Below are 22,999 nucleotides of genomic sequence, written 5' to 3'. Positions count from 1 at the left end.
TGCCAGTCTGGTGGTCGACTAGAAGACTTTCAGTGCTGCGAATGGTAAAAAAAATGGGATACTTCAGGCTGCAGGAGCAGGACATTTTGAACAATGTGAGTAATCATTGTACTCAGAACTGCAAGCAGTTATCTATTTTCAAAAACGAAAACAAAAAAATAATTAGAAGTGACTCTTATGTAGAAATTTGGGATTTCACCATTGTCGAAAGTAGACTTCGCCAGATTGTCATCCTGTAAATAGGTTTCGCAACTTTAATATGAAATAAGGTCATCACGTTACAATGCCTTTTCAATCTTTTCCATTTTATTTTGTGGGATGGCAATACGGCGAAGTCTTAGCAATTCAAGGTATCATACTCAAATATCTAAGGATGCCATCTAGGATGCAAAATATACTGTTAAGAAGAAAAACCCTCAACAATGTATTGTTGTATCATCATACTCTAATATCCAAGGCAACTAATTTGTGGGACTGCATTGCAGATATTTTAGATCACAATTAATAGTTGCAATCCAATTCTAAAGGTTTCTTTTGCAAGAATTATTCGACTATTGTGATAAGAAGATTTTGCAGATAATTTATCCTACTTAAGGGTTTTCTGCAAAAAAAAAAGATCATGGAGAATAGTAACTATCCAAAACAGGGGCCAATTTGCAAAAATGGTCGACCGAGTCCACATCAGCTCTCTATCTTTCTGTCGCCGCCGCCGGCGGGAACATCGGACTGAGTGGAGGCGGAGGGCGGAGGCTCCCGCCGCCATTTTCCAGATGGAGAGCGTCTCCGGCATCACGCCGTCTCGTTGTTCCAGCTCTTCACCGGAGTTTTCGGAGCACGCCAGCGGAGGCCGAGGCTACACAGGACGGACTCCTCAAAGGCGCAACCGCCGCCAATGCCGATGCCGCTGCCTTACGAGGACAGCGAGGAATATCTGGTGAGCCCATCTCCCCCTTTCCATTTGCCCTGGATTTGCCTTTTCATTTCAGAGCTGCATCTTCCCGTGATACTCGGGATTCAGAAACATATGTTTACGAAGACTGAAAGTGTCCACAGTTTGATGAAATTTGTGATCACAAGTGCCTAAGAAAAGATTAGGCTTCAGACAAATTTGAAGTGAGTGAACTGAGATTGGACGATGTATTGAACTGATCAACTGAAACAGAGGTGAGATTTCGGTGCACATAAAAACAGCATGAAAAGAAACATACTGACTGTTTTACCAAATATGCCTTAATGTCTGGCATCAGAGGAGGAAATGTGCAAAATTATTTATGAGAAGGTTCTGACTTGAAACTCAAAAGGGATTCAGTTAACGCGGTCAATGATCCTTTTTTTTCCCCTTATAATCTAGCTGCAGGTTCTTTAGCAATCTTGATTTAAAATACACGCTTGTGGGCATTCGAAGGGTTTAATCCCACATTTGATAGATGAGTGACTTGCCATTTTGTATGCAAGTATGTCTATCATACAATTTCTTTGTACAAAATGATTTGGAGAGCTATTGAATATCTGAAGTGAAGATAAATTTTCTAGTGAAATATTCTGCATAGTTGATGCCTTAGGAAATCAAATGCAACTTGAGGTAATATTTACCTATGAGTGTGGTGCTCACCGTCCTAAATACTTGGGAATTCCAATCAGTTTCAGAATGTTCAAAAAAAAAAAGTGACCGGAACCTAGTGAAAACAAAATAAAGTCTAAGCCTAGTTCGTGCTGGAGATAAGAAGATAAGCAGGTGGAGCACCAGAATACCTCCCATCATTGGGGGTGGGGAGCAGACAGATTCCCCTGTTCAAGAGGTGACTATCTTTGATTTCAGATATCAGTTTGTCCACCACCTATATTGGAGGGAGGTAAGTGCATCTTGTCCTTTATCAGTTGTTGTTAGAGTAAGGGAGACACAAAGAAAGTACCATCTAGTTAACTAGAACCTGTTATGGTACTATGGTGCACCCTTGTTTGGAAAGTATCTGTTGAAATTTGACAGTGAGGAGCTGCTCTTGCAATCTCCCCTTGCTAAACATGAGCCCATGGACTTGTTTGCTTGCCCCTTCAGAAAGCAGAAACATTTCGGCCCATAAAGTTGAGGGACAACAAGTGGGTTAAACCGACACAACAACTGACGACTTCTTTTCTCCTTTTCTTTTTCCAACTCTTGTTTCCCTTACGAGGGATCGAAGCCGACGACCAGAGGGGGGTGAATGGGAGCTGATCAAAATTTCTTCAAAATTTGAATCGTCGGCCTATATCCCGAAAATCACCCATGCCCTCAAGCGTTCTGACCAAAGTTTGGAATAGCTATTGAAAAGCTAAACCAACACAAAAGGCCTCGAACGAGCGAGCGAAAACGCGAAGCAAATCGGAAGCGAATCGAGAGAAACCGCAGAACTGATCTGCCAGAACCGGTCTGACCGGTGCACTGGACCGGTCTGACCGGTCGCGGCTGTTCAAAAACTAGCAAACCGGTCTGACCGGTCTTGCCTACCGGTCTGACCGGTGGCACCCAGAAAACCCCCGGAAACGTGGATTCAAACGATGAATCTCAACCAAACGACCACGAAAATCGATGAAACTTGGGGGATAGCTTCGCCCCTACCCCGTGAACATATCCCTAAGAGATCTCGTCCTAAAGATCAACAAATCTTGAGAATTCGAGGAGAGATCAAGAAGGATTGGGGTTTTCTCAAAAACTCAAGAACTCCAATTCTGAAGAGCTATCGATTCCAGAAGGTTTGGCACGAGACTAGAAGCAGAGGAACCACTACAAAGAGCTCATGGAACCATCGCAATCGTGTGCACCAAAAACGAAACCAAAATCCATCACAAACGGGCACAAAAACGACGAGATTGGATCGATTCAAAAGCCCAGAGGGCACAAGGAGGATGGGGCCTCCTTTCCCAATCAAATCAAATACAAAGTCTCACAAAACCATAATCAAATTCTACTCTAAAGAGAAGAACAGAGGGAGGGAGACACAGAGGCGGCGGCCTGGAGAACAGAAGAGTTCACGAACTGATTACAAAAGCCGCAATTAACCTAACACAAGTGAAGGGGTATTTATACCCGCGGGACCGGTCAGACTGGTTGGTTATACCGGTCAGACCGGTGCCAGGGACCGGTCAGACCGGTTGGCCTGCAGCACCCCCTGTACACGATCTCATCGGACGGCCGAGGTTCTTTTTTCGAAACGAAGTCTTCTCCGCGATGCCGCCATCTTGATGAAGATCAGGTCCGCGGTTTTGGAGGGTCCGCGAAACCCGGGTAGTTGGCCGGTTTTGAGAAAACCGCCAAAACCTCACGCGCGGGAAGATTCCCGCCTCCACGCCGTGGCCCTAGACGCCGTTCCCGCTTCGGCCTTCTGACGGCCCTAGACGCCGCCCGACGCCCGTCACCTCCTCGCCCGCAGCGAGGCCCTAGACTCCGTCGACACACGTCGCCTCCGTCAGTCCCGAGACCGACGCCCGTGCCTCCACGACTTGGCGTCTTCGACCGCCATCCGCCTCCTTGGTTTTGTGGCGCAAACCAAAAAACCCGCATTCCGTCGCCGCTTGCGCCCTCGATCCAGGAGTGGACGCCACAGCTGGCGCCCGGTCCGAGCTCCGGTCCCGGCTGCCCTTCACCGCCGTCCACCGCACGGTCCATCGGCCACAGCACCTCCACGGCAGCTCCCCGTCGACACTCGACGCCCGTGTACCTGCAATCCAAAGACCAAGCGCACGATCACACCGCACGGTTGACAATTCACTCATCACAAGTAGGATAGAGTATTCAACATTCCTCAATCTGCCCCTTGATGAGTGCATTGTCAACACACCACCTGAAAGCAGAGAAGAGATAAAAAGAAACAGAAAGTGAAGAACTCAAACAAGTGACACAAAGCTCAGAAAAGCAGAAACAGTCACTTACTCAAGCAGAGATCCATCCCCTAAGACAAGGGCAACGACTCGACGCAATCGATCAAAAGCCAAAACATGACTTTTCAAAGACAGAGGTAACGCTCGACGCAGTCATGCTGAAAGCGGAGGGGAAACCAGGAGGCAAACAGAGTAGAAACTCCCAAAGCAAAACTTTTTCCTCTCACAAGTGCAACTCTCTTAAAAAAATGATGCACTCTCAAGGCCCTGTGCACAACAAGTTTTTCAAAAATAAAACAAGTCTCCCCCTTGTTCGATCACTTCTCCCAAAATTCTTTCCCTTGTTGGCACATGCACACATCAAGGCTAAAAAGACCTAAAGCTCCCCCTGAAGCTGAGACTCCCCCTGAACAGATGCTATGCAATGAATGCAATGTAGGAGGTGTAAGTGAAAGCATTCAGGGATACAAGGATATGAGCAATATCTAGTCACAAGCACGTGTGCATCCATAAACAGGACCTGCATCTAGCTCAACAAGGTATATCAAATCAGTCTAGAGCTAGGCAAGTTCAGTTTAGGAGAAATAAAAGCATCACCCAAGATCTAGCACTAACAAGTAGGGAATGGAAAGCAGTGCTACTCAAACTCATACTGGTGAGCCAAACCAGCCAAAACAAGTTGCCAACATTCATTTTTCAATCAAATTTATAGCAATCAATTCTTAATGCCAGGGGTTGAAAGATTGTCATGCTTTACTTAGCAACGAGACCAAGCCTATGCCAAAGACAATCAGAAGCTTAAGGCACTCGTTTCAGTCATGCACAGTCTTGCCCGGGTTCTCACAAGTGCAAAGTGAGCCGTCCCGAAAGCTCGATCAGTGCGACAAGCAATCCTACCTGGATCTTTTCAATCCATTTCAAGAACAGTTCAAGCCATTTTATCAGATTTAGATCATTTCAAGTATGAATTGCTGAACAAAAAGCTACACTAGCATAAATAAGATAGCAAAGCATATCAACACGCCCTAACATGCTAGTAGCCAAGACAGGGTGATCATGTTTTCATATTTTCAAATCAAAATAGCTTAACTCAGATGATGTCATATACACAATGGAGTAAGCTATACATGATCAAGTTTATCAACTCACACTAGCAGGCACTAGAAGATCATAGCAATGTATACAAGAATGCTAGTGCAAGTGAGACAATGCAAAATGCAAATATGTACAATGCATATGCACAAAGCAACTAACCAAGCTAAAACTTAAGAGAAAGACAAAAAAAAGTCAAAAGCTAAGCAACTGAAGAATTCAGCAAATACAACGGCTCAAAAACACACATGACTAGACCAGAATGGATCCAACTTAGTACCACGAAAAGGTAACAATCAGAAAACCACAAGTCTATCCTGGGAATAAATCGTACAAGTCAAACACTTACATACCTCGATGAAGATCCCGCTGGACCTAGAGCATAGCAAGCTCGAGGTCACCTCCCCTGCATCCTCAGCGGGTCCATCTTCTGCTCGAACAGGTTCTTGTAGAGGTGAACGATCGAAGTGGAAGTAGTGGTACTGGATCGTCCTCCTGAGCTGAGGTAGTCAAAACAGAAGGGGCCGGAGCCTGCAGCCGGCGCAGTAACTCCGGATCATCATCGGCACCTGAGGTAGAGCTCCCCCTCAACAAGTGATACCTAGCACAAGAGAAGCTAGGACACAAGAAAATAGCAAACACCAAAGATCCAGAGCAAAACTCAAGCAAACGATTAGGTGTTAGTCAAGCTACATGCAAAAGTATACCAAAAGACACTCTAGAACATATCAAGACAGAAGATATTCCTAGAAAAGTCTAAAGGCACTCAATAGCAAGAACCAATGTAGCTAGACGATACGAAGGAGATACTTGAGCTAGCAACTAGAACTAAGAAGCAAAAGCTACACAAGCATAGGAAACTGCACAAAGCACACACCCTGAGCTAGCAAGAATCATGACAATATGAAAATCACAAAAACTAGCATACAGAGTGCCTAGTCCTCCATAGCACAAGCACAGACCTAGCAAGCAAAACAAGTAGAGATGTAGAATCTACAACATGTCACACGCAGACAATGTACAAAGAACTCAAAAGACAAACTCAAATGTACAGAGGATACAACAGCCATCATGGGCTATCCATCAGCCTTGGAGAACCATCAAGTCTTGATCAAACCTGCATAAGGCCAAGATCCATGGAGCACTTGTTCTCCAGGCCTCCAACCTGCATCACCATCGAAACAAAGGAGGAGCAAACGTCTCGACACTGGGGTTAGCAAAGTGAGAAGCAAACCAGTGACGAGCCATCTGCTCTACAGAAGGGTAACCAAAGTCAGGTAAAGCGTATCCCCTGTCCCGTCTACTGCGAGGCTGACGATCACCACCGGGAGGAAAGTGTGGAGCCTCAAAACCTCCTCCAAAGCCTCGGTCACGTGGTCCATAGCCGTACTGAAAACGACCAGGAGCACGGCCGGCAAAGCAACCACCCGCTGGAGCACGGTAACCACCACCGTCTCCCTGACCTCCACCTACACGGCGCGCCCTAGCATCTTGCCTACCACCACGCTGAGAAGGACCATGCACCCGAGCAGAGTACATGTCCGCGTTCCGTCTCTCCTGCTCTCTCCTCACAGCCCGCTTCCTCCTGAAGCAAAACTCCTCCAGGTGACCTTCCCTATCACAGAACTCGCAGTGGTACCTCACCTCACGCTTGGGAGGTGGAGGCCTAGCCTGCGGACGGGGAGGAGCAGCTCTCTTCTTCTGGGCAACCTGGGCTGTGGCAGCAGGGAGCGTGTCGAGGGGATTCCTCAGCTCATTGGGCTTTGGAACCCAAACCTGCTTCTGCGGAGGTGCTTTCGGTGGTTCTTTAAGCACACCATCCGCGGGGTCAACAAGCGAAGGCTGCGTGCTCGTGCTAGCAGCGTTTCCAGCAGCCTTGCCAATCTTACCATACAACCTGTCAAAGTCTGACTTCGTGTATGTATAACCGACCCCAAACCCATCACCACGCTTGAACTGCTTAATCATCATGCCCAACTGCGGCTCACTGCTAGAAACCCAACTCAGAATCGCCCTAAGGTATGTATTCTCATTCTCCAAGTTGGCTTTCTCTACCGCAAGATTATTCAAATCAGATATCAAACCAGGGCAAACAGAGCAGTCAATTGGTGGGCTAGACTCTACGACCTTAGTTTTTCCAAAAGACTTGATCAAAGCGTTCTTCTCCTCTAGCTCCGACCTAAGCGTGGGACAAAGCTTACAAGCGCCAAGCAGAGCAGGCCTAGATCTAAACTCCTCTAGTTCACAAACAACAGTAGCAAACTTGGACTGCAAAGAAGCTAGATCAGACTTGAAGATAGGACACTCATCGCATTCAAGCACATCACTAACAATGGGAGCGTCCTTGACAAGTTCAAGCTCATGCTTGGCCTTGGCTAGCTCGTGAGACACGTCAGAAAGCGAACTCTTAGCAACATCTAAGTTCGCAACGTTCTCATCATGCTTGGCACGGAGAGCAACAAAATTATTCATGTGAGATATGCAGCCAGCGCACTCATCCTCACTAGATTTCTCCCTAGCACAAGCCAGCTCAGCCCTAAGCTTTCTACGCTCTCTAGCTGCTTCCTTAAGCAGCCTCTTCTGGCTGTCGAGAGCGGCGTACAACTCCCTAACCTCTGTATCAAGCAGGTCGATTGTGGAGTTTACCTCTGAATCGCTCTCGGATCCAGGAGAAGAGCCGGAGTGCGTCGGTGTAGCATGTCCACCCGAAGACGCACAAGCACCATCGGCTTCGCCCGCCATGGTGCAGAAGCTCTTGCGCCGACCGGCCGCTAAGCAAAGGCCGATGAAGCCGGTGGCTTCCTTGTCCCGCTTCTTCTTCTTGTCGTCGTCGTCGGAGGTCGGTGAAGAAGAGCGGTCGGTGTCGGAGCTCTTGTCGAGGTTGCTGAGCTGCGCCAGGAAGGCCTTCTCCCGCTTCTTGGCCTTGTACTGGAAGCGCTTCTTGAGCGACTCCTTGTCGAAACGTCCTCCCCGGTCACGACTGCGGTGCTTGTGGCGCCGACGCTCCTTGTTGGAGCCTCCCTCGCCGCGGTCGCGGTGGCGGTAGTAGTCGAAGGAGTTGTTCTGGCCACCGCCAGACTTCTTGGGGCAATCGGCGATGAAGTGGTTCAGATCGCCGCAGTTGTAGCACCCGGGGTTCTTTTTCCTCTGCCTGTTGTGGTAGACGCGCTGGAACTTGCTGATGAGGAGGCACAAGTCGTCGTCGCCCAGCGTCTCCAGCTGCTCATCTGAAACAGAAGGCAAAGAGGCAAGAGAAAAGCCAAGAGCAGAGTTAGCGTTAGAGCTCGATCCACCACCTGGGCCAGTCACAAAAGCGATGCTCTTGGAAGGAGGGGTACCATTGAGCTTGGCTCGTGTCTGATTATACACCTTCGTGGCCTTGAGCTTGCTGAAAAGCTCGTTCACGGTCAGAGTCTCATAGCCTGCAGACTCAATGATCGTGTTCACCTTGAGATCCCACATAGAGCGGTCAAGTGCGTAGAGCAACTTGAGAGCCTTCTCGTGCTCTGTGTACTCAAGGGCACCAGCAGATCTGTTCGCATTGACTTTGTTCACAATCGACTGAAAACGACTGAACATCAAGTCAATGCTCTCACCCGGCTCCTGTGTGAAGTTCTCGTAGTCACGCCGGTGAGTCTCGAACAGTCTAGCCTTCACCTGAGGTGTCCCCTCGTGATAGTTCTCAAGGCACGTCCAAATCTTGTGGGCTTCCTGAAAACCCTGGACGCGTGAGAACTCCGCACGAGAAACGCAGCGAACAAGGCATTAACGGCCTTGGCGTTAGCCTCGTGCTGGGTCACCTGGAGAGGTGTGGTCCGAACAGCAAGCACCTCGTAAAGCTGGTTCGTGCTAATCTCCCAGACATCGGCTCCCATGTTCTGCAGGAAGGCTCTCATGCGAACCTTCCAGTAGGCATAGTCCTCGCCGGAAAACACCGGGATCTTACCAAGACTCGCCATGGTCGCCGAGTGGTTTTCGAACCGGTTAAGGTACTGAAAACCTCAACCGAGCTCTGATACCAATTGAGGGACCGAAGCCGGCGACCAGAGGGGGGGGTGAATGGGAGCCGATCAAAATTTCTTCAAAATTTGAATCGTCGGCCTATATCCCGAAAATCACCCATGCCCTCAAGCGTTCTGACTAAAGTTTGGAATAGCTATTGAAAAGCTAAACCAACACAAAAGGCCTCGAACGAGCGAGCGAAAACACGAAGCAAATCGGAAGCGAATCGAGAGAAACCGCAGAACTGATCTGCCAGGACCGGTCTGACCGGTGCACTGGACCGGTCTGACTGGTCGCGGCTGTTCAAAAACTAGCAGACCGGTCTGACCGGTCTTGCCTACCGGTCTGACCGGTGGCACCCAGAAAAACCCCCGAAAACTTGGATTCAAACAATGAACCTCAACCAAACGACCACGAAAATCGATGAAACTTGGGAGATAGCTTCGCCCCTACCCCGTGAACATATCCCTAAGAGATCTCGTCCTAAAGATCAACAAATCTTGAGAATTCGAGGAGAGATCAAGAAGGATTGGGGTTTTCTCAAAAACTCCAATTCTGAAGAGCTAGCGATTCTAGAAGGTTTGGCACGAGGCTAGAAGCAGAGGAACCACTACAAAGAGCTCATGGAACCGTCGCAATCGTGTGCACCAAAAACGAAACCAAAATCCATCACAAACGGGCACAAAAACGACGAGATTGGATCGATTCAAAAGCCCAGAGGGCACAAGGAGGATGGGGCCTTCTTTCTCAATCAAATCCAATACAAAGTCTCACAAAACCATAATCAAATTCTACTCTAAAGAGAAGAACAGAGGGAGGGAGACACAGGGGCGGCGGCCTGGAGAACAGAAGAGTTCACAAACTGATTACAAAAGCCGCAATTAACCTAACACAAGTGAAGGGGTATTTATACCCGCGGGACCGGTCAGACCGGTACGCTGGACCGGTCAGACCGGTTGGTTATACCGGTCAGACCGGTGCCAGGGACCGGTCAGGCCGGTTGGCCTGCAGCACCCCCTGTACACGATCTCATCCGACGGCCGAGGTTCTTTCTTCGAAACGAATTCTTCTCCGCGATGCCGTCATCTTGATGAAGATCAGGTCCGCGGTTTTGGAGGGTCCGCGAAACCCGGGTAGATGGCCGGTTTTGAGAAAACCGCCAAAACCTCACGCGCGGGAAGATTCCCGCCTCCACGCCGTGGCCCTAGACGCCGTTCCCGCCTCGGCCTTCTGACGGCCCTAGACGCCGCCCGACGCCCGTCACCTCCTCGCCCGCAGCGAGGCCCTAGACGCCGTCGACGCCCGTCGTCTCCGTCAGTCCCGAGACCGACGCCCGTGCCTCCACGATTTGACGTCTTCGACCGCCGTCCGCCTCCTTGGTTTTGTGGCGCAAACCAAGAAACCCGCCTTCCGTCGCCGCTTGCGCCCTCGATCCAGGGGTGGACGCCACAGCTGCCGCCCGGTCCGAGCTCCGGTCCCGGCTGCCCTTCACCGCCGTCCACCGCACGGTCCATCGGACACAGCACCTCCACGGCAGTTTCCCGTCGACACTCGACGCCCGTGTATCTGCAATCCAAAGACCAAGCGCACGATCACACCGCACGGTTGACAATTCACTCATCACAAGTAGGATAGAGTACTCAACATTCCTCACCTTAATAAGAGCTTGAATTTTTCTCAGAATGTCTTGAAGGGTTGGAGATCTGCGGAAAGCTTGCATACAATACATTGCATGATCTTGAGCAGATTCTTTGCTGCTGGCAGTCTGAACATGACAGCGCGGTAAGGTGGTTAGCCAGGAGCCGCACACCTGCACCCAATGCACTAGAAAATTGGAGAAACATCGAGGAGACTGCACCTGCGAGCCAATAGAGATCCAAGACATGGCATGAGCAAAATCACTCTGTGTTCAGATCAGAATCAGATGATAACACACGGCTTGCCTGGGAGCCTGGAGCTGGAACGCTGGAGGTGAGCAAAGTCAACATGCTGCTCACTCATCCACCAGCAACTTGCTTCTTAATTAATCCATCATATTCCGGATCTGATGCTGTGGTTCTAATCTTGATGCTCTTCACCCATGCAGGTGATTGTCGCCAATAAGACAGACATGACAGCATCATAATCAAGCTCAATTAAGTATGCTTCTTGGGCAGTGTCTTCTGTTGCAGCTCACAACCTGATTACACATGAGAATGATTCTTGTTGTCTGCTGGTTCAGCTCTTCAATTGCTTCACCATCTATCGTTATATAAAGAGGAAACCATGGCCAGAAAGACACCATTGCAGCAAAGCAGTAGCAGCTTGCCTTCGCTTGTTCCAGCGAAAAGACGCTTCACGGCTTCTATTGCAACCATGGCCTACCATCTGAGGTCCACGAGTGCACCTTCTAGCCCTCGCTCCAATGAAACCAGTGTCGAGGAACAGCTACAGAGCCTGAAGGCAACCATTGCGTTGCCTTCCGCAACTGTCCAAACCATGAGCGACAGTCTGACTAAACTGGGGAGCATCTACAGCTGCATCAACAAGCTCACTTGCTTGCCCAGCAGGCAGAGGAAGGCTGCCGAGGAGGAGCTTGAGTGCTCTCTCGTCCTGCTCGATCTCTGCAATGCCATGCAAGAGAGCTTTGCGGAGCTCAAGACTAGTGTTCAGGAGATGGAGTTGGCTCTTAAAAGAGGAGACGATGTGGCTGTTCAGGCCAGGGTTCAGTCTTACTCCCGTGCAGCCAAGAAGGCACAGAAGCAGTTCAAGAAGATCAACTGCAAGGCTGCTTCTTACATTGAAGGAGGCAGGGTGGTCAAACTGTTGTCTGAAGCAAGAGAGATCACTATTGTGATCCTCGAATCAACACTGCAAGTCCTGTTGAAGCAAGTTGCAATGCCAAGTTCTGGCAAGTGGTCTTGTTGGGATCTTACCTTCTTAGACGTCCAGACAGGGAGCATGAACAGTATGAAAATGGCAGCGAAAGTAGGAACTAAATTCTTCAGTAATAACCAGAAAATTCAACCCTTTACACTGTGGAGAGAGGGGGCTATTTATACCCCTAGCCCTCGGCCAGGTTTTCCTAAATTGCCCCCTCCCAACTCATTTACAGCTCACTTTCAGCCGGCTTCGGGGTAAAATTACAAGGTGAGAGGTGTACAAATCCAACCTTCTCACGTATTCGAGAGGTGTATAAATCCGACCTTCTCACATATTAACGTTTCACACACACTACAACCGACGAAGGTTTTCACTTCCTTCGGGGACCTCCGGGAGTCACAGTCGTGAAGGTTCCATCAACGAGCGATCAGTCGTCACCTTCGTTCCCGAAGTTGATTCCTTTCGTGAAGGTCCTGGTCTTCGAACTTGTACTTCTGAGCAACCACCGTTCGTCACCTTCGGCCCGACGAAGGTTATACCCTTCGTAACCGAAGGTATTGGTCTTTGCGCTTGCGCCTCTGGGCAGCCATCCGTCACCTTCGGCCTAAAGAAGGTGATATCCTTCGCCTCCGAAGGTCATGGTCTTTGAGCTTGCACTTCTGAGTGTTCATCCGATACCTTCGGGTATGCTTGGCTTTCTCTTGTTGGGGCCCTGCAAACGAGTTAGGGAGCATTTCCGAGGGTGAGGGCTTGACCCGAAGGTCCAATCCCCAACAGGTCTCTTGTATCCAAGGCGTTCCAGAAGAAGAGGGTTGTGTGTGAGGAGGAGCAATTGCAGATGTTGGAGTTGGACATTGTTGATCTTGAGAGCGGAGTTGAGACTTTGTTCAGGAGGTTGATCCAGTGCAGAGTCTCTCTTCTGAATACTCTGAGCCTGTAGATCCATCATAAACCAACCCTAACCCTGCGATTAGCATCCGACTTTTAGAGAGTTTGCTGATCACCCAAAATTTTTTGGCTGTATATATACACGAGGGAAAGTGTACAGAAAATTACTTGACTGAGAAGCAAAGTTTCTGGTCTATTTCCTGTTGCATTTCACCTTTCTTCTTTCTCCTGTGAAGATTTTTTACTTTGTTTGCAATTGCCCAATACCCATGTTGTCTATACATTTAATTTTAGAGCATATAAAGGAAGATAAACAATATAAAGAATCTTGAGGGGCTTCGTTTAACGTGATTGCACTGTTATAGAAAATACACATCATTAGTACAGAAAATGAGTTGGTAATAAAATTCCTGTTCACATGAGATGTGCCTCAACAGCAGGCACAAGATCCTTATAGGTTGGATCTTGCTCTCCATAGCTAAAACATGCAACTTCCAAGAAGCCAGTACCTAAACTATTATTACAAGGGCGTTGAATCCTGTGCAACGGAGCAATAGTTCTTTTAGAGTTGTATTTCTCAGGAAATTATAATCTTAGAAAACAATCTCCATTAAATAAGTGTTAGAGCAGGGCACGTATGCACTAGGATCAATTTTCTTGATGATTCCTGTTGCTGATTAGTGGAACCTGACAACGTGATGATCCTGATTATAATAATGAAATCGTCAGGACAACAGCAAATTTGGTAGCATGAGGATTCTTTCGAGATTGCCAAAGGTGCCACATGATGATTCAGCAGCCATGAAGTGAAGTCAACTGCTGCCTCCACCAGCAAGTAGCAACCAGCATCGGCACAGCTCATCATATTCCATTGTGTAGCTTACTCATCGGTGTCCATTTCTGGATCCAGCATTAAACTAGACACTCGTGCACACCAATTTGCCGCTTACCTGAACAACAACAAAAGAAAAATCATCAGCTTGTCGTGCAGATAGGTGGTTTTGTTGCAGCAGCACCGCACCCTTTATCAATGAGATTCTTGCTGTCGATACTGTCAACGATGCCATTTCTTCACCTTGTTGGATTATATAAAGAAGAGGCAAGCCATAACCTGGTTTCCTGTCTGCCCTCTTCTCTTACATTTCTAGAGAACTGAAGAGCACCAAAATTTCCAGTACTACTATGGGCTTACCACCTCTGATCAGCTAGCGCTCCTTCTAGCCCTTGCTCCAACGAAATTGATGTCGATGAGCAGCTACAGAGTGTAAAGACAACAACTTTATCATCATCTATTACCACTGGAACCATTTGCGATGGTTTCAAAAAGCTTGGAGAAGTCTACAACTGCATTGGTGAGTTCGCATGCTTACACAGCAGCCAAGTTACACAGCAGAGGAAAGCAGTGGAGCAAGAGCTGGAGCGCTCACTTGTCTTGCTCTGCAATGCCATGCAAGAGAGCTTTGGGGAGCTCAAGGAAAGCATCATTGACACGCAGATGGCTCTCAAGAGAGGACATGATGCAGCTGTTCAAGTCATAATCCAGTGCTACATCCGATTGGCGAAGAAAGCGCAGAAACAGTTCAAGAGGTGCAAGAAGACCATTGCAGTTGATCAGGAAAAAGGCAGGGTAACTAAGCTGTTGTCTGAAGCCAGAGATATTGCTATCTACATGCTGGAAACATCGTCATGTCTCTTGACGAAGCAAATTGCAGTGTCGAGTTACAGCAAGTGGCCTCTTGTCTCCAAGACATTCCAGAAGAGAAGAATTGTGTGTGAGGAGCAATTGCAGGAGTTGGAGTTGGACATTGTTGATCTTGAGAGCGGAGTTGAAGCTTTGTTCAGGACATTGATCCAGAGCAGAGTTTTTCTTCTAAACACTCGTAGCTTGTAGACAGATCATACAACAAGTCTGACTCCCTGCGATTGGCATCTGCATTTTATAAGACCTGCTGATCATTGAAACAATTTTGATGTATATATGAGAGAAAGTGTACAGAAAAGCACTCAATTAAAAAAGCAAGTTCCGATCTATTTCGTGTCATTAGTCTTTGTTAATTTTTCCATAACTTTACATGGATAGCAGTTAAACAGTTCAAAATCATCTGAAATCAGGGGCTTCTTTAGGAGTATGGTCAGGGCAAAAGTAATTTCCTCAGTAGATGTTAATCATTATTAGCATTGTGAAAGTAGTTAGTACAAGTTCATGTTTGTATTTGCAAATCATAGATGGGATGTGGCTCAACAACATGCGGAAGATCCATACAAAGTGAATCCTGCTTCCAATAACTGACAGCCTGCCAGCTCCACTGCTTCAGACAGGTCGAATAACATACAGGACACATATGACACTGACCAGCACTAGAGTAAGCTGCCCTGCTGATTCTTGCTGCCAATACTTGGAACATGGTGATGCGATTTGGTCAGACCCAATGCATAATAAATTTGGACAGCATGTGGATCATCCTGAAATTGTAAAATTCAAATTCTAATTGTTCCACATGAAGAATCATGGATTATGAAGTCAATGTTCCTTGCTAGCATAACACGCATCGACCAGACTAGCCTCCATGGAAAGCTTAATGATGATCTCATGATCCAAACTTAACATTAAACAACGCACCCGTGCAAATGCTTTTGCCCCTGCTAATCGAGACAAGATATGATGACCATAACAAAAAAAAATGCCTCATCTTGTCATGGAGATATGATGCTTTGTTGCAGTAGCACGGAACCTCATTATCAATGAGATTCTTGATGTCTGCAAGGTCAGAGATGCCACTTCTTTGGCTAGTTCCATTATATATAGAGGCAAACCAGAGCCAAGAATACACCATCACTACAGTTTCTCTTCTGCTCTCTTCTCCTCCATTCTTAGAGGAAAACAAAGCACTTCATCTTCCACTACAGCCATGGCTTACCACCTCAGATCTGCTAGCTTGCCCTCCAGTCCTCGCTCCAACCAAATTGATGTCGATGAGAAGCTCCAAAGCGTGAAGAGAACAGTCTCCTCATCGTCTGTGACCATTGAAACTATGTGTGATGGTTTCAGAAATCTTGGAGAAGTCTACAACTGCATTGCTGAGCTCGCGTGCTTACCCAGCAGCCAAGTTACAAGACAGAGGGGAGCAGTAGAGCAAGAGCTGGAGCACTCACTTGTCTTGCTCGATCTTTGCAACACCATGCAAGAGAGCTTTGGAGAGCTCAAGACAACCATCATGAACATGCAGATGGCTCTCAAGAGAGGAGAAGATGCAGGAGTCCAAGTCATGAACCATTCCTACATCAGGTTGGCCAAGAAAGCGCAGAAACAATTCAAGAAGATCAGCAAGAAGTCCACTGCAGCTGATCACGAAAACTGCAGGATCATCAAGCTATTGTCTGAAGCCAGAGAGATTGCCATCTCCATGCTAGAAATGTCATCATGTCTCTTGATGAAGCAAATTGTGCCGAGTTCTAGCAAGTGGTCTCTTGTCTCCAAGACATTCCAGAAGAGGAGAGTTGTGTGTGAGGAGGAGCAATTGCAGGAGTTGGAGCTGGACATTGTTGATCTTGAGAGCGGAGTTGAGGCTTTGTTCAGGACATTGATCCAGAGCAGAGTTTCTCTTCTGAATACTCTTAGCTTCTAGATAGATCATGCAACCAAGTCTGACGCCCCTGCGATTAGCATCCGCCTTTTAGAGGATCTGCTGATCATGAAACAAATTTTTGATGTATATATGACACAAAGTGTACAGAAAAAACTACTCAATTCTGAAGCAAAGTTTCTGGTCCATTTCCTGATGTTGTATTCGATTTCTTGTTTTTGCAAAAAAATGTTACACTTCGGAGAACACTTTGCCGTGTTTCCTCCAACGAAGCAAGTTTAGGAAATGAAACGAAGATATGCAGCATCGGTGTGCTACCAACTGCAGCAATCTCCCAAACAGATGTCGGCTGTATCATTTCACAGGACGCAAGCAGTAAGCAAAAGCTGCAGAAAGCATCCAAATCCTAGCAATTCGAACTGTGTAATCTTTACCTCCACAGTCCTGAAGGAGCTTCACGGCGTGGATCCCGTTCCAGACGGCCGGTTGTGTAGAGCGCGGTTGGGGTGTGTGTGTGGGGTGGGGGGGGGGGCTCCCGTCCAAGGGTCCACACCTAGCGGCGGTGCAGCCGTGGAATAAGTCCCTCCAGCCTTGTCTCCGCTTCGCTGGCGTTCGCTTCCGCGCCGGTGAGAGGCCTTTTAGGGAGGGGTCTCTTGATTCGGGGCGGCGGCTTGCGGCAGCAGGTTCGTTCTCCGTTCTTGTTGACCTCTTTCTTGGAAGTTGCTCTCCGGCGGTTCGTGCGTCGGTTGAGTTTCGCAGAGGGAAGGCTGTGGGTTCGTGGGCGTCGAGGTGGATGGTTCGGTGCTTCTTTCTTGCTGCTCGTCGGCGTGAAGCACTGATCCATGGCTACGGAAGCCCGGGTGCGTCCCCGACCGAGGTTCCTTCATGGAGTTCATCTATTGCGGTTCTTCCCAAAGCCAGTGTGCGATGGGGTTTCTGCTAGCTTCGGTGGTGCTGCTGTCAGCCTCTTTCTCCGGCCATGGCTTCAACGTCGATGGAGGAGGACGACGGCGGTGGCGGTCAGGAGGCGCAGAAGATCTAGTGGACCTCGTTGTAATTTATTTTTTGTTAGGGTCTTTTGTGCAAAAAGTTGGGACAGCTGTCCCCCTCTGTAACCCCTCTGTAACCTTCCAGTGGGTTCGTGTACCTGCACGGTGCGGATGTACGTGTTCCTTATCGTATAATACATGTACTGTTATAAAAAAAAGGGTCCACACCTAGGCGCGCGGCCCCCGCCCGGAACAAGGACGCAATGGTGCATGATTTGGCGGAGGAAAGCACACAGAAGGTCACGTGGGATATACCTTTCCAAGACCGAAGGCAGACCTCCAGCAAGTCCATGTCACCAGCGGCGGATGGGGATGAGGGCGACAGAGGGAAGAAAGAGCATGGAAAAAGCCAGGCGCAAAAGAGGACCCATTTTAAAAAATTTCGGTCCCAAAACGAGGGTTTATGTAAATTTAGGATGGAAATTATTAATATCGATCCAAATGAAGGGGCAAGCTGTAAAATATGTAGTCAAGAACCAATCACATTCTCGCGGCCGCGACGCTCCCCTCCGGTCGCCGGCGACGGGAGCGGGAGCGGGAGCGGTGCAGGCGGAGGCTTCCGCCGACCCTTTTCTGGATGGAGAGGCATTTAGCGGCAAGGTCACCACATCCGGCGGGAAGACCCCCCAGGGCCGCCGCTGTTGTTCGGGTTCGCCGCAGAACTCGTCGGGTGGTTGCCGCCGTTCTCAGTCGCCGCAACCGAGCATTACGCTAAGGCGACGATCTGGTCAGTCCTGCCTCCAGTCCTCCACCTTCCATTACCAAATGCTCTCTCTCTCTTCTTCTTTTTCCCCCGTTTTGTTTCCCTAAAAAAAAACAGATTTTATCCATTGTGAGCGTGCGCTTACACGCTCGAGCAAATTCGTCGCTGCTGCTAATCGCGATATGACAGATCGATTTTGCAATCTAATCATTCAGAGGTGCAGAATCGCAGGAACACGTGGATGAATGAGGACACTAGAGCACAACGCAGAGATGAACAGCTGGGACATGGACGTCGCCTACTGTCGTCGATCCACCAGATCGGCATCGGGTGATGGAACGTGGCTTGCTTTGGAACCAGGAGCTGGAGATGGGCGAAGTCAACTAGCTGTTCCTGTTCGTCCATCCACCGGCAACTTGCAGATTTGATTAATCCATCTCACGATCTGGATCAGATGCTAATCTCGACGCCCCTTCACCCGTGCAAGCGAGATTGCTAGCCATTGTGCAGACATGACAGCCTCGTAATCGAGCTCAATGAGCGATGTGCTGATTCTTCGGTTGCAGCGCATGAGCACTTGATTGCACATGAGAATGATTCTTGTTGTCTGCTGGTTCAGCTGACCAATTGCCTCCACCTCTTTCATCTTTCACTATATAAAAGAAGGAAGACGGAGTCCGGAACACAACATTGCAGCATCTTGCCTTCTCCTCCATTTCCAGCAAAAAGAGGCTTCACAGCTTCTTCCATTACCAAGCATGGCCCGCCACCAGAGATCTGTGAGCGTGCCCTCAAGCCCTCGCTCCAACAAAGCCAGCATCGAGGAACAGCTTCAGGGCCTCAAGTTGACCGTCTGCTCACCGTCAGCGACCATCGAAACCATGGTTGATGGTCTGAGCAAGATCGGGAGCATCTACAACAGCATCGATGGGCTCACATGCTTGCCCAGCAGCCAGCGTGGGCAGAGGAAGGCAGTGGAGGAGGAGCTCGACCGCTCTCTCGTTGTACTTGACCTCTGCAATGCCATGCAAGAGAGCTTTGCGGACCTCAAGGCCAGTGTCCAGGAGATGCAACTGGCTCTTAAAAGGGGAGATGATGCGTCTGTTCAGGTCAAGGTTCAGTCTTACGCCCGCTTAGCCAAGAAGGTGCAGAAGCAGTGCAAGAAGATCAGCAACAAGGCTTCTTCTGACATTGAAGGATGCAGGGTGATCAAGCTGCTTGCTGAAGCAAGAGAGATTGGCATGGCAACTCTTGAATCGACAGTGAACCTCCTGTCCAAGCAATTTATGATGCCGAGTTCTAGCAAGTGGTCACTTGTCTCCAAGGCATTGCAAAAGAAGAGAGTTGTGTGCGAGGAGCAATTGCAGGAGTTGGAGTTGGACATTGTTGATCTTGAGGGTGGAGTTGAGACTTTGTTCAGGACATTGATCCAGAGCAGAGTTTCTCTTCTGAACACTCTTAGCTTGTAGACAGATCATACAACAACTCTAACCCCCTGTGATTAGCATCCGCCTTTTAGAGGATTAGCTGATCACGCAAGCAAATTTTTGATGTACATAGATATGAGATGAAGTGTACAGAAAATTATTCAATTGAGAGGCAAAGTTTTGGTCCATTTCCTGTTGTTGTTGTTGTTGTTGTTGTTGTTGTTCATATTTCTCTTGTGACTAAGTTTATGCTGTTCATTCCTGCTTGTGATTCCTATCCTCTTTAAATCATATAAAGGGCACCAAATAATAAATGAGTTGGATGGATTTACTCAACGCTGTTATAGGAATACAGGTTGTTAATTGTTAACTAATGAGTTGGTTGACTGGAAAAAAAAACTTACGAGCTGGTCATGATGTTCTGGTTCACATGTGGATGTGCCTCAACAGCAAGCACAAGATCCTGATACAGTGGATCTTGCTTTCCACAGCTAAAACATGCCAGCTCCAAATTACGAGAGTTGACATTGTTGTTACCAACACTTCTTTTTTTTTCTCAGGAAATTATACTGTCTACTTTAGTTTATTTGTCAATATGGCTAATCTATCAGTATAACCAGACCTACCAAAATAAATTGATGGATATTTCATTTTATATTTATCATATTATTATGGTTCTTTCAGATAAAACTTTAACTTGGCTGATGCATTGTAAATTAGCATAGGCAAGTATTTAGCAACCAGATAGCTACAAGGCACCAATACATAACGTATGCACTCGATGCTGCTGCTGCTGCTAACCGCGACATGACAGCGCGATTGCAAGTTCAATCATTCAGGAGCTAACAGAATTGCATGAACACGGGGATGATCGAGGATGCTTTGCTGCAGCGATCACCAAATGCAGCTGGGACACGGCACGCGTCTCATTGATCCGCCGGATCGTATTGCTTGGGAACCTGGAGCTGGATGCGAGCCAACTAGCTGTTCGTTCCTCCACCGGCAGCTTGCAGGTTTGATACTTTGATTAATCCAACTCACGATCTAAATCAGATGCTAACCCTGACTCCCCTTCACCCGTGCAGGCGAGATTGCTAGCCATAATGCAGACATGACAGCCTCGTAATTGAGTGAGCTCATTGAGCGAGGTGATTCTTGGGTGGTGGCTTCAGTTGCAGCGTTCCAGCAGTTGATCACACATGAGGTTGATTCCTGCTGTCTGCTGGTTCAGCTGACCAATTGCCTCCACCTCTTTCACTTGATTACACATGAGAATGATTCTTCTTGTCTACTAGTTCAGCACAATTGCCTCACCTCTTTCACTATATAAAGAAGGAAGCTGAAACCCGGAAGACACCATTGCAGCAGCTTCCCTTTGATCCTGTCTTCTCTCCCTCTTTCAGAAGCTTCACAAAGCTTTCATCAATTCCAAGGATGGCCTACCACCTGAGATCCGCGAGCGTGCCTTCGAGCCCTCGCTCCAACGAGACCAATGTTGAGGAGCAGCTGCAGAGCCTGAAGGCAGCCGTCTCCTCGCCTTCAGCGAGCATCGAGACCATGGTTGGTGGTCTGAGCAAGCTCGGGAGCATCTACAGCCGCATCGATGAGATGCTCACATGCTTGCCCAGCAGCCAGAGGAAGGCGGTGGAGGAGGAGCTCGAGCGCTCCCTCGCCCTGCTTGACCTCTGCAACGCCGTGCAAGAGAGCTTTGTGGAGCTCAAGACCATCGTCCAAGAGATGCAGTTGGCTCTCAAGAGAGGAGATGATCTGGCTCTTCAGTCCAGGGTTCAGTGCTACGCACGCTCAGCCAAGAGGGCGCAGAAGCTGTTCAAGAAGATCAACAAGAAGACTGCTTCTGACATGGAAGGATGCAGGGTGATCAAGCTGATCGCTGAAGCGAGAGAGATTGCCGTGTCGGTCCTCGAATTGACATTGAATCTCCTCTCAAAGCAAATTGTGATGCCCAGTTCTAGCAAGTGGTCACTCGTCTCCAAGTCTTTCCAAAAGAAGAGAGTTGTATGCGAGGAGGAGCAATTGCAAGGGTTGGAGCTGGACATTGTTGATCTTGAGAGCGGAGTTGGGGCTTTGTTCAGGACATTGATCCAGAGCAGAGTTTCTCTTCTGAACACTCTTAGCTTGTAGACAGATCATACAACAATTCTGGCCCCCTGCGATTACCATCCGCCTTTTATTGGATCCGCTGATCTAGAACCAAATTTTTGATGTACATATATATGAGAGGAAGTGTATAGAAAATTGCATGATTGAGAAGCAAAGTTTTTGATCCATTTCCTGTTGTCTTTCTCTTGTGAAGAATTTTAGTTAGTTTCTGTTTGCCTAATTTTTTTGCATCTTATAAAGGGAATCCAAACAGTTAATAAATTTTAGATGGTGTTTCTCAGCATCATTACACAGTTACAGAAATAAAGGTTGTTCTGTATTCACAATTAGTATTAGAAAATGAGTTGGTTGTGATATTCTTATTCACATGAGATGTGCCTCAACAGCAAGCACAAGATCCTTATACAGTGGATCATGTTCTCCATATCTAAAACATGCCAGCATAAGGGTTGACTTCATAGTTACTATTTAGTGTTGAAGCCCTTGGAAAATAAATATGGATGTATCTGTTAATGTTGTATTATCTCAGGAAAGGATTCTATGTACTTCAGTTTATTATGAAAACAGTTCATCTCGGTCCTTATAACCTGAACAGTCACAATAAAATGTTGGATCTTCCCCCCTCATTTTTCTTATTTACGTGAGTCTTTCAGACAAAATTAATATTTGAATTATGCATAGTAAATTTGTGGAGGCAAGTGTTTAGCAACCAGATAACTTACATGACACTGATAGAGATAACATATCCACTAGCTTTATTTTTATGATTATTGTTGCTGACAACAGGAACCACAAAATTATGCAACACGTACGTGAATCACCTTGAGATTGCCAAAGATGCTACACGCTGCAATTAAACAAAAAACTTGAACATGCCAGCGATGCTGCACGAGGATTCTTCAGAACCAGGCGACAGTCTAGCAGGCATGACTGCATGACCAATGAAGTCAACTGCTGCCTCCTCCACCAGCATTCAGCAACAAGCATCAGGGCCAGCTCTTAACCTCTCATTGCATAGCTTGCCTCACCAATGTCATGATCTGGATGTAACTTCAAACTAGGCACTCGTGCACACCAATTTGCCTCTTACCTAAACAAACAAGCAAACAAAAAGCATCAGCTTGTCGTGCAGATAGGTGGTGTTGTTTCAGTATCACAGCACCTCCCATAAATGAGATTCCTGTTGTCGATACCATGAATGATGCCTATCTCTCCATCTTGTTTGGTTATATAAAGAGGCTAACTATAGCCCAGTCGACACCATTGAAGCAGTTGCGCATTTGCTCTCTTCTCTTCTACATTTCTAGAGAACAAAAGAGCAATACAATTTCCACTACCAAGATGGCTTACCACATTAGATCTGCTAGCATATCTTCCAGCCCTCACTCCAATGAAATCGATGTTTATGAGCAGATC

At 47.7% G+C, this 22,999-nt stretch overlaps 4 protein-coding genes and 1 long non-coding RNA gene across 6 annotated transcripts; 4 read left to right on the top strand and 1 right to left on the bottom strand.

Annotated features, from left to right (window-relative positions):
* The first annotated feature begins 681 nt into the window (after window positions 1-681).
* LOC120711224 lies at window positions 682-12,912 on the top strand. Of its 2 annotated transcripts, none has more exons than XM_039996686.1 (4): window positions 682-934; window positions 10,631-10,920; window positions 11,036-11,846; window positions 12,589-12,912. In XM_039996686.1, the coding sequence occupies exons 3-4, from the start codon at window positions 11,215-11,217 to the stop codon at window positions 12,749-12,751; spliced, it is 795 nt and encodes a 264-aa protein (XP_039852620.1). In that variant the 5' UTR covers window positions 682-934; window positions 10,631-10,920; window positions 11,036-11,214; the 3' UTR covers window positions 12,752-12,912. The 2 variants fall into 2 exon arrangements, with proteins under 2 accessions (XP_039852620.1, XP_039852621.1); XM_039996687.1 differs by lacking the exon at window positions 682-934 and having other exon boundaries at window positions 10,619-10,920; window positions 11,036-11,088; window positions 11,171-11,846.
* On the bottom strand, window positions 1,855-10,739 carry LOC120711231. Its single transcript, XR_005690212.1, has 2 exons — window positions 10,604-10,739; window positions 1,855-2,163 (listed from the first exon to the last, which is right to left on the bottom strand). It is a non-coding gene; the product is annotated as an uncharacterized LOC120711231 (long non-coding RNA).
* A 1,759-nt stretch (window positions 12,913-14,671) lies between the features above and the next one.
* LOC120711226 lies at window positions 14,672-16,469 on the top strand. The gene has a single exon (XM_039996689.1). It carries the CDS (start codon window positions 15,609-15,611, stop codon window positions 16,323-16,325), a length of 717 nt encoding a protein of 238 aa, XP_039852623.1. The 5' UTR covers window positions 14,672-15,608; the 3' UTR covers window positions 16,326-16,469.
* A 1,337-nt stretch (window positions 16,470-17,806) lies between these two features.
* On the top strand, window positions 17,807-19,650 carry LOC120711227. The gene is made up of 2 exons (XM_039996690.1): window positions 17,807-18,059; window positions 18,259-19,650. Exon 2 carries the CDS (start codon window positions 18,794-18,796, stop codon window positions 19,502-19,504), a length of 711 nt encoding a protein of 236 aa, XP_039852624.1. The 5' UTR covers window positions 17,807-18,059; window positions 18,259-18,793; the 3' UTR covers window positions 19,505-19,650.
* A 60-nt stretch (window positions 19,651-19,710) lies between these two features.
* Window positions 19,711-21,750, top strand: LOC120711225. Its single transcript, XM_039996688.1, has 3 exons — window positions 19,711-20,475; window positions 20,548-20,666; window positions 20,866-21,750. Exons 2-3 carry the CDS (start codon window positions 20,662-20,664, stop codon window positions 21,602-21,604), a joined length of 744 nt encoding a protein of 247 aa, XP_039852622.1. The 5' UTR covers window positions 19,711-20,475; window positions 20,548-20,661; the 3' UTR covers window positions 21,605-21,750.
* The last annotated feature ends 1,249 nt before the right edge of the window (window positions 21,751-22,999 follow it).

This window comes from Panicum virgatum, chromosome 6K, assembly GCF_016808335.1.
Source record: "Panicum virgatum strain AP13 chromosome 6K, P.virgatum_v5, whole genome shotgun sequence".
Classification (NCBI taxonomy): Eukaryota; Viridiplantae; Streptophyta; class Magnoliopsida; order Poales; family Poaceae; genus Panicum; species Panicum virgatum.
Note: the sequence above shows the minus strand (reverse complement) of the source record. Positions and strands in the feature narration are given on the sequence as shown.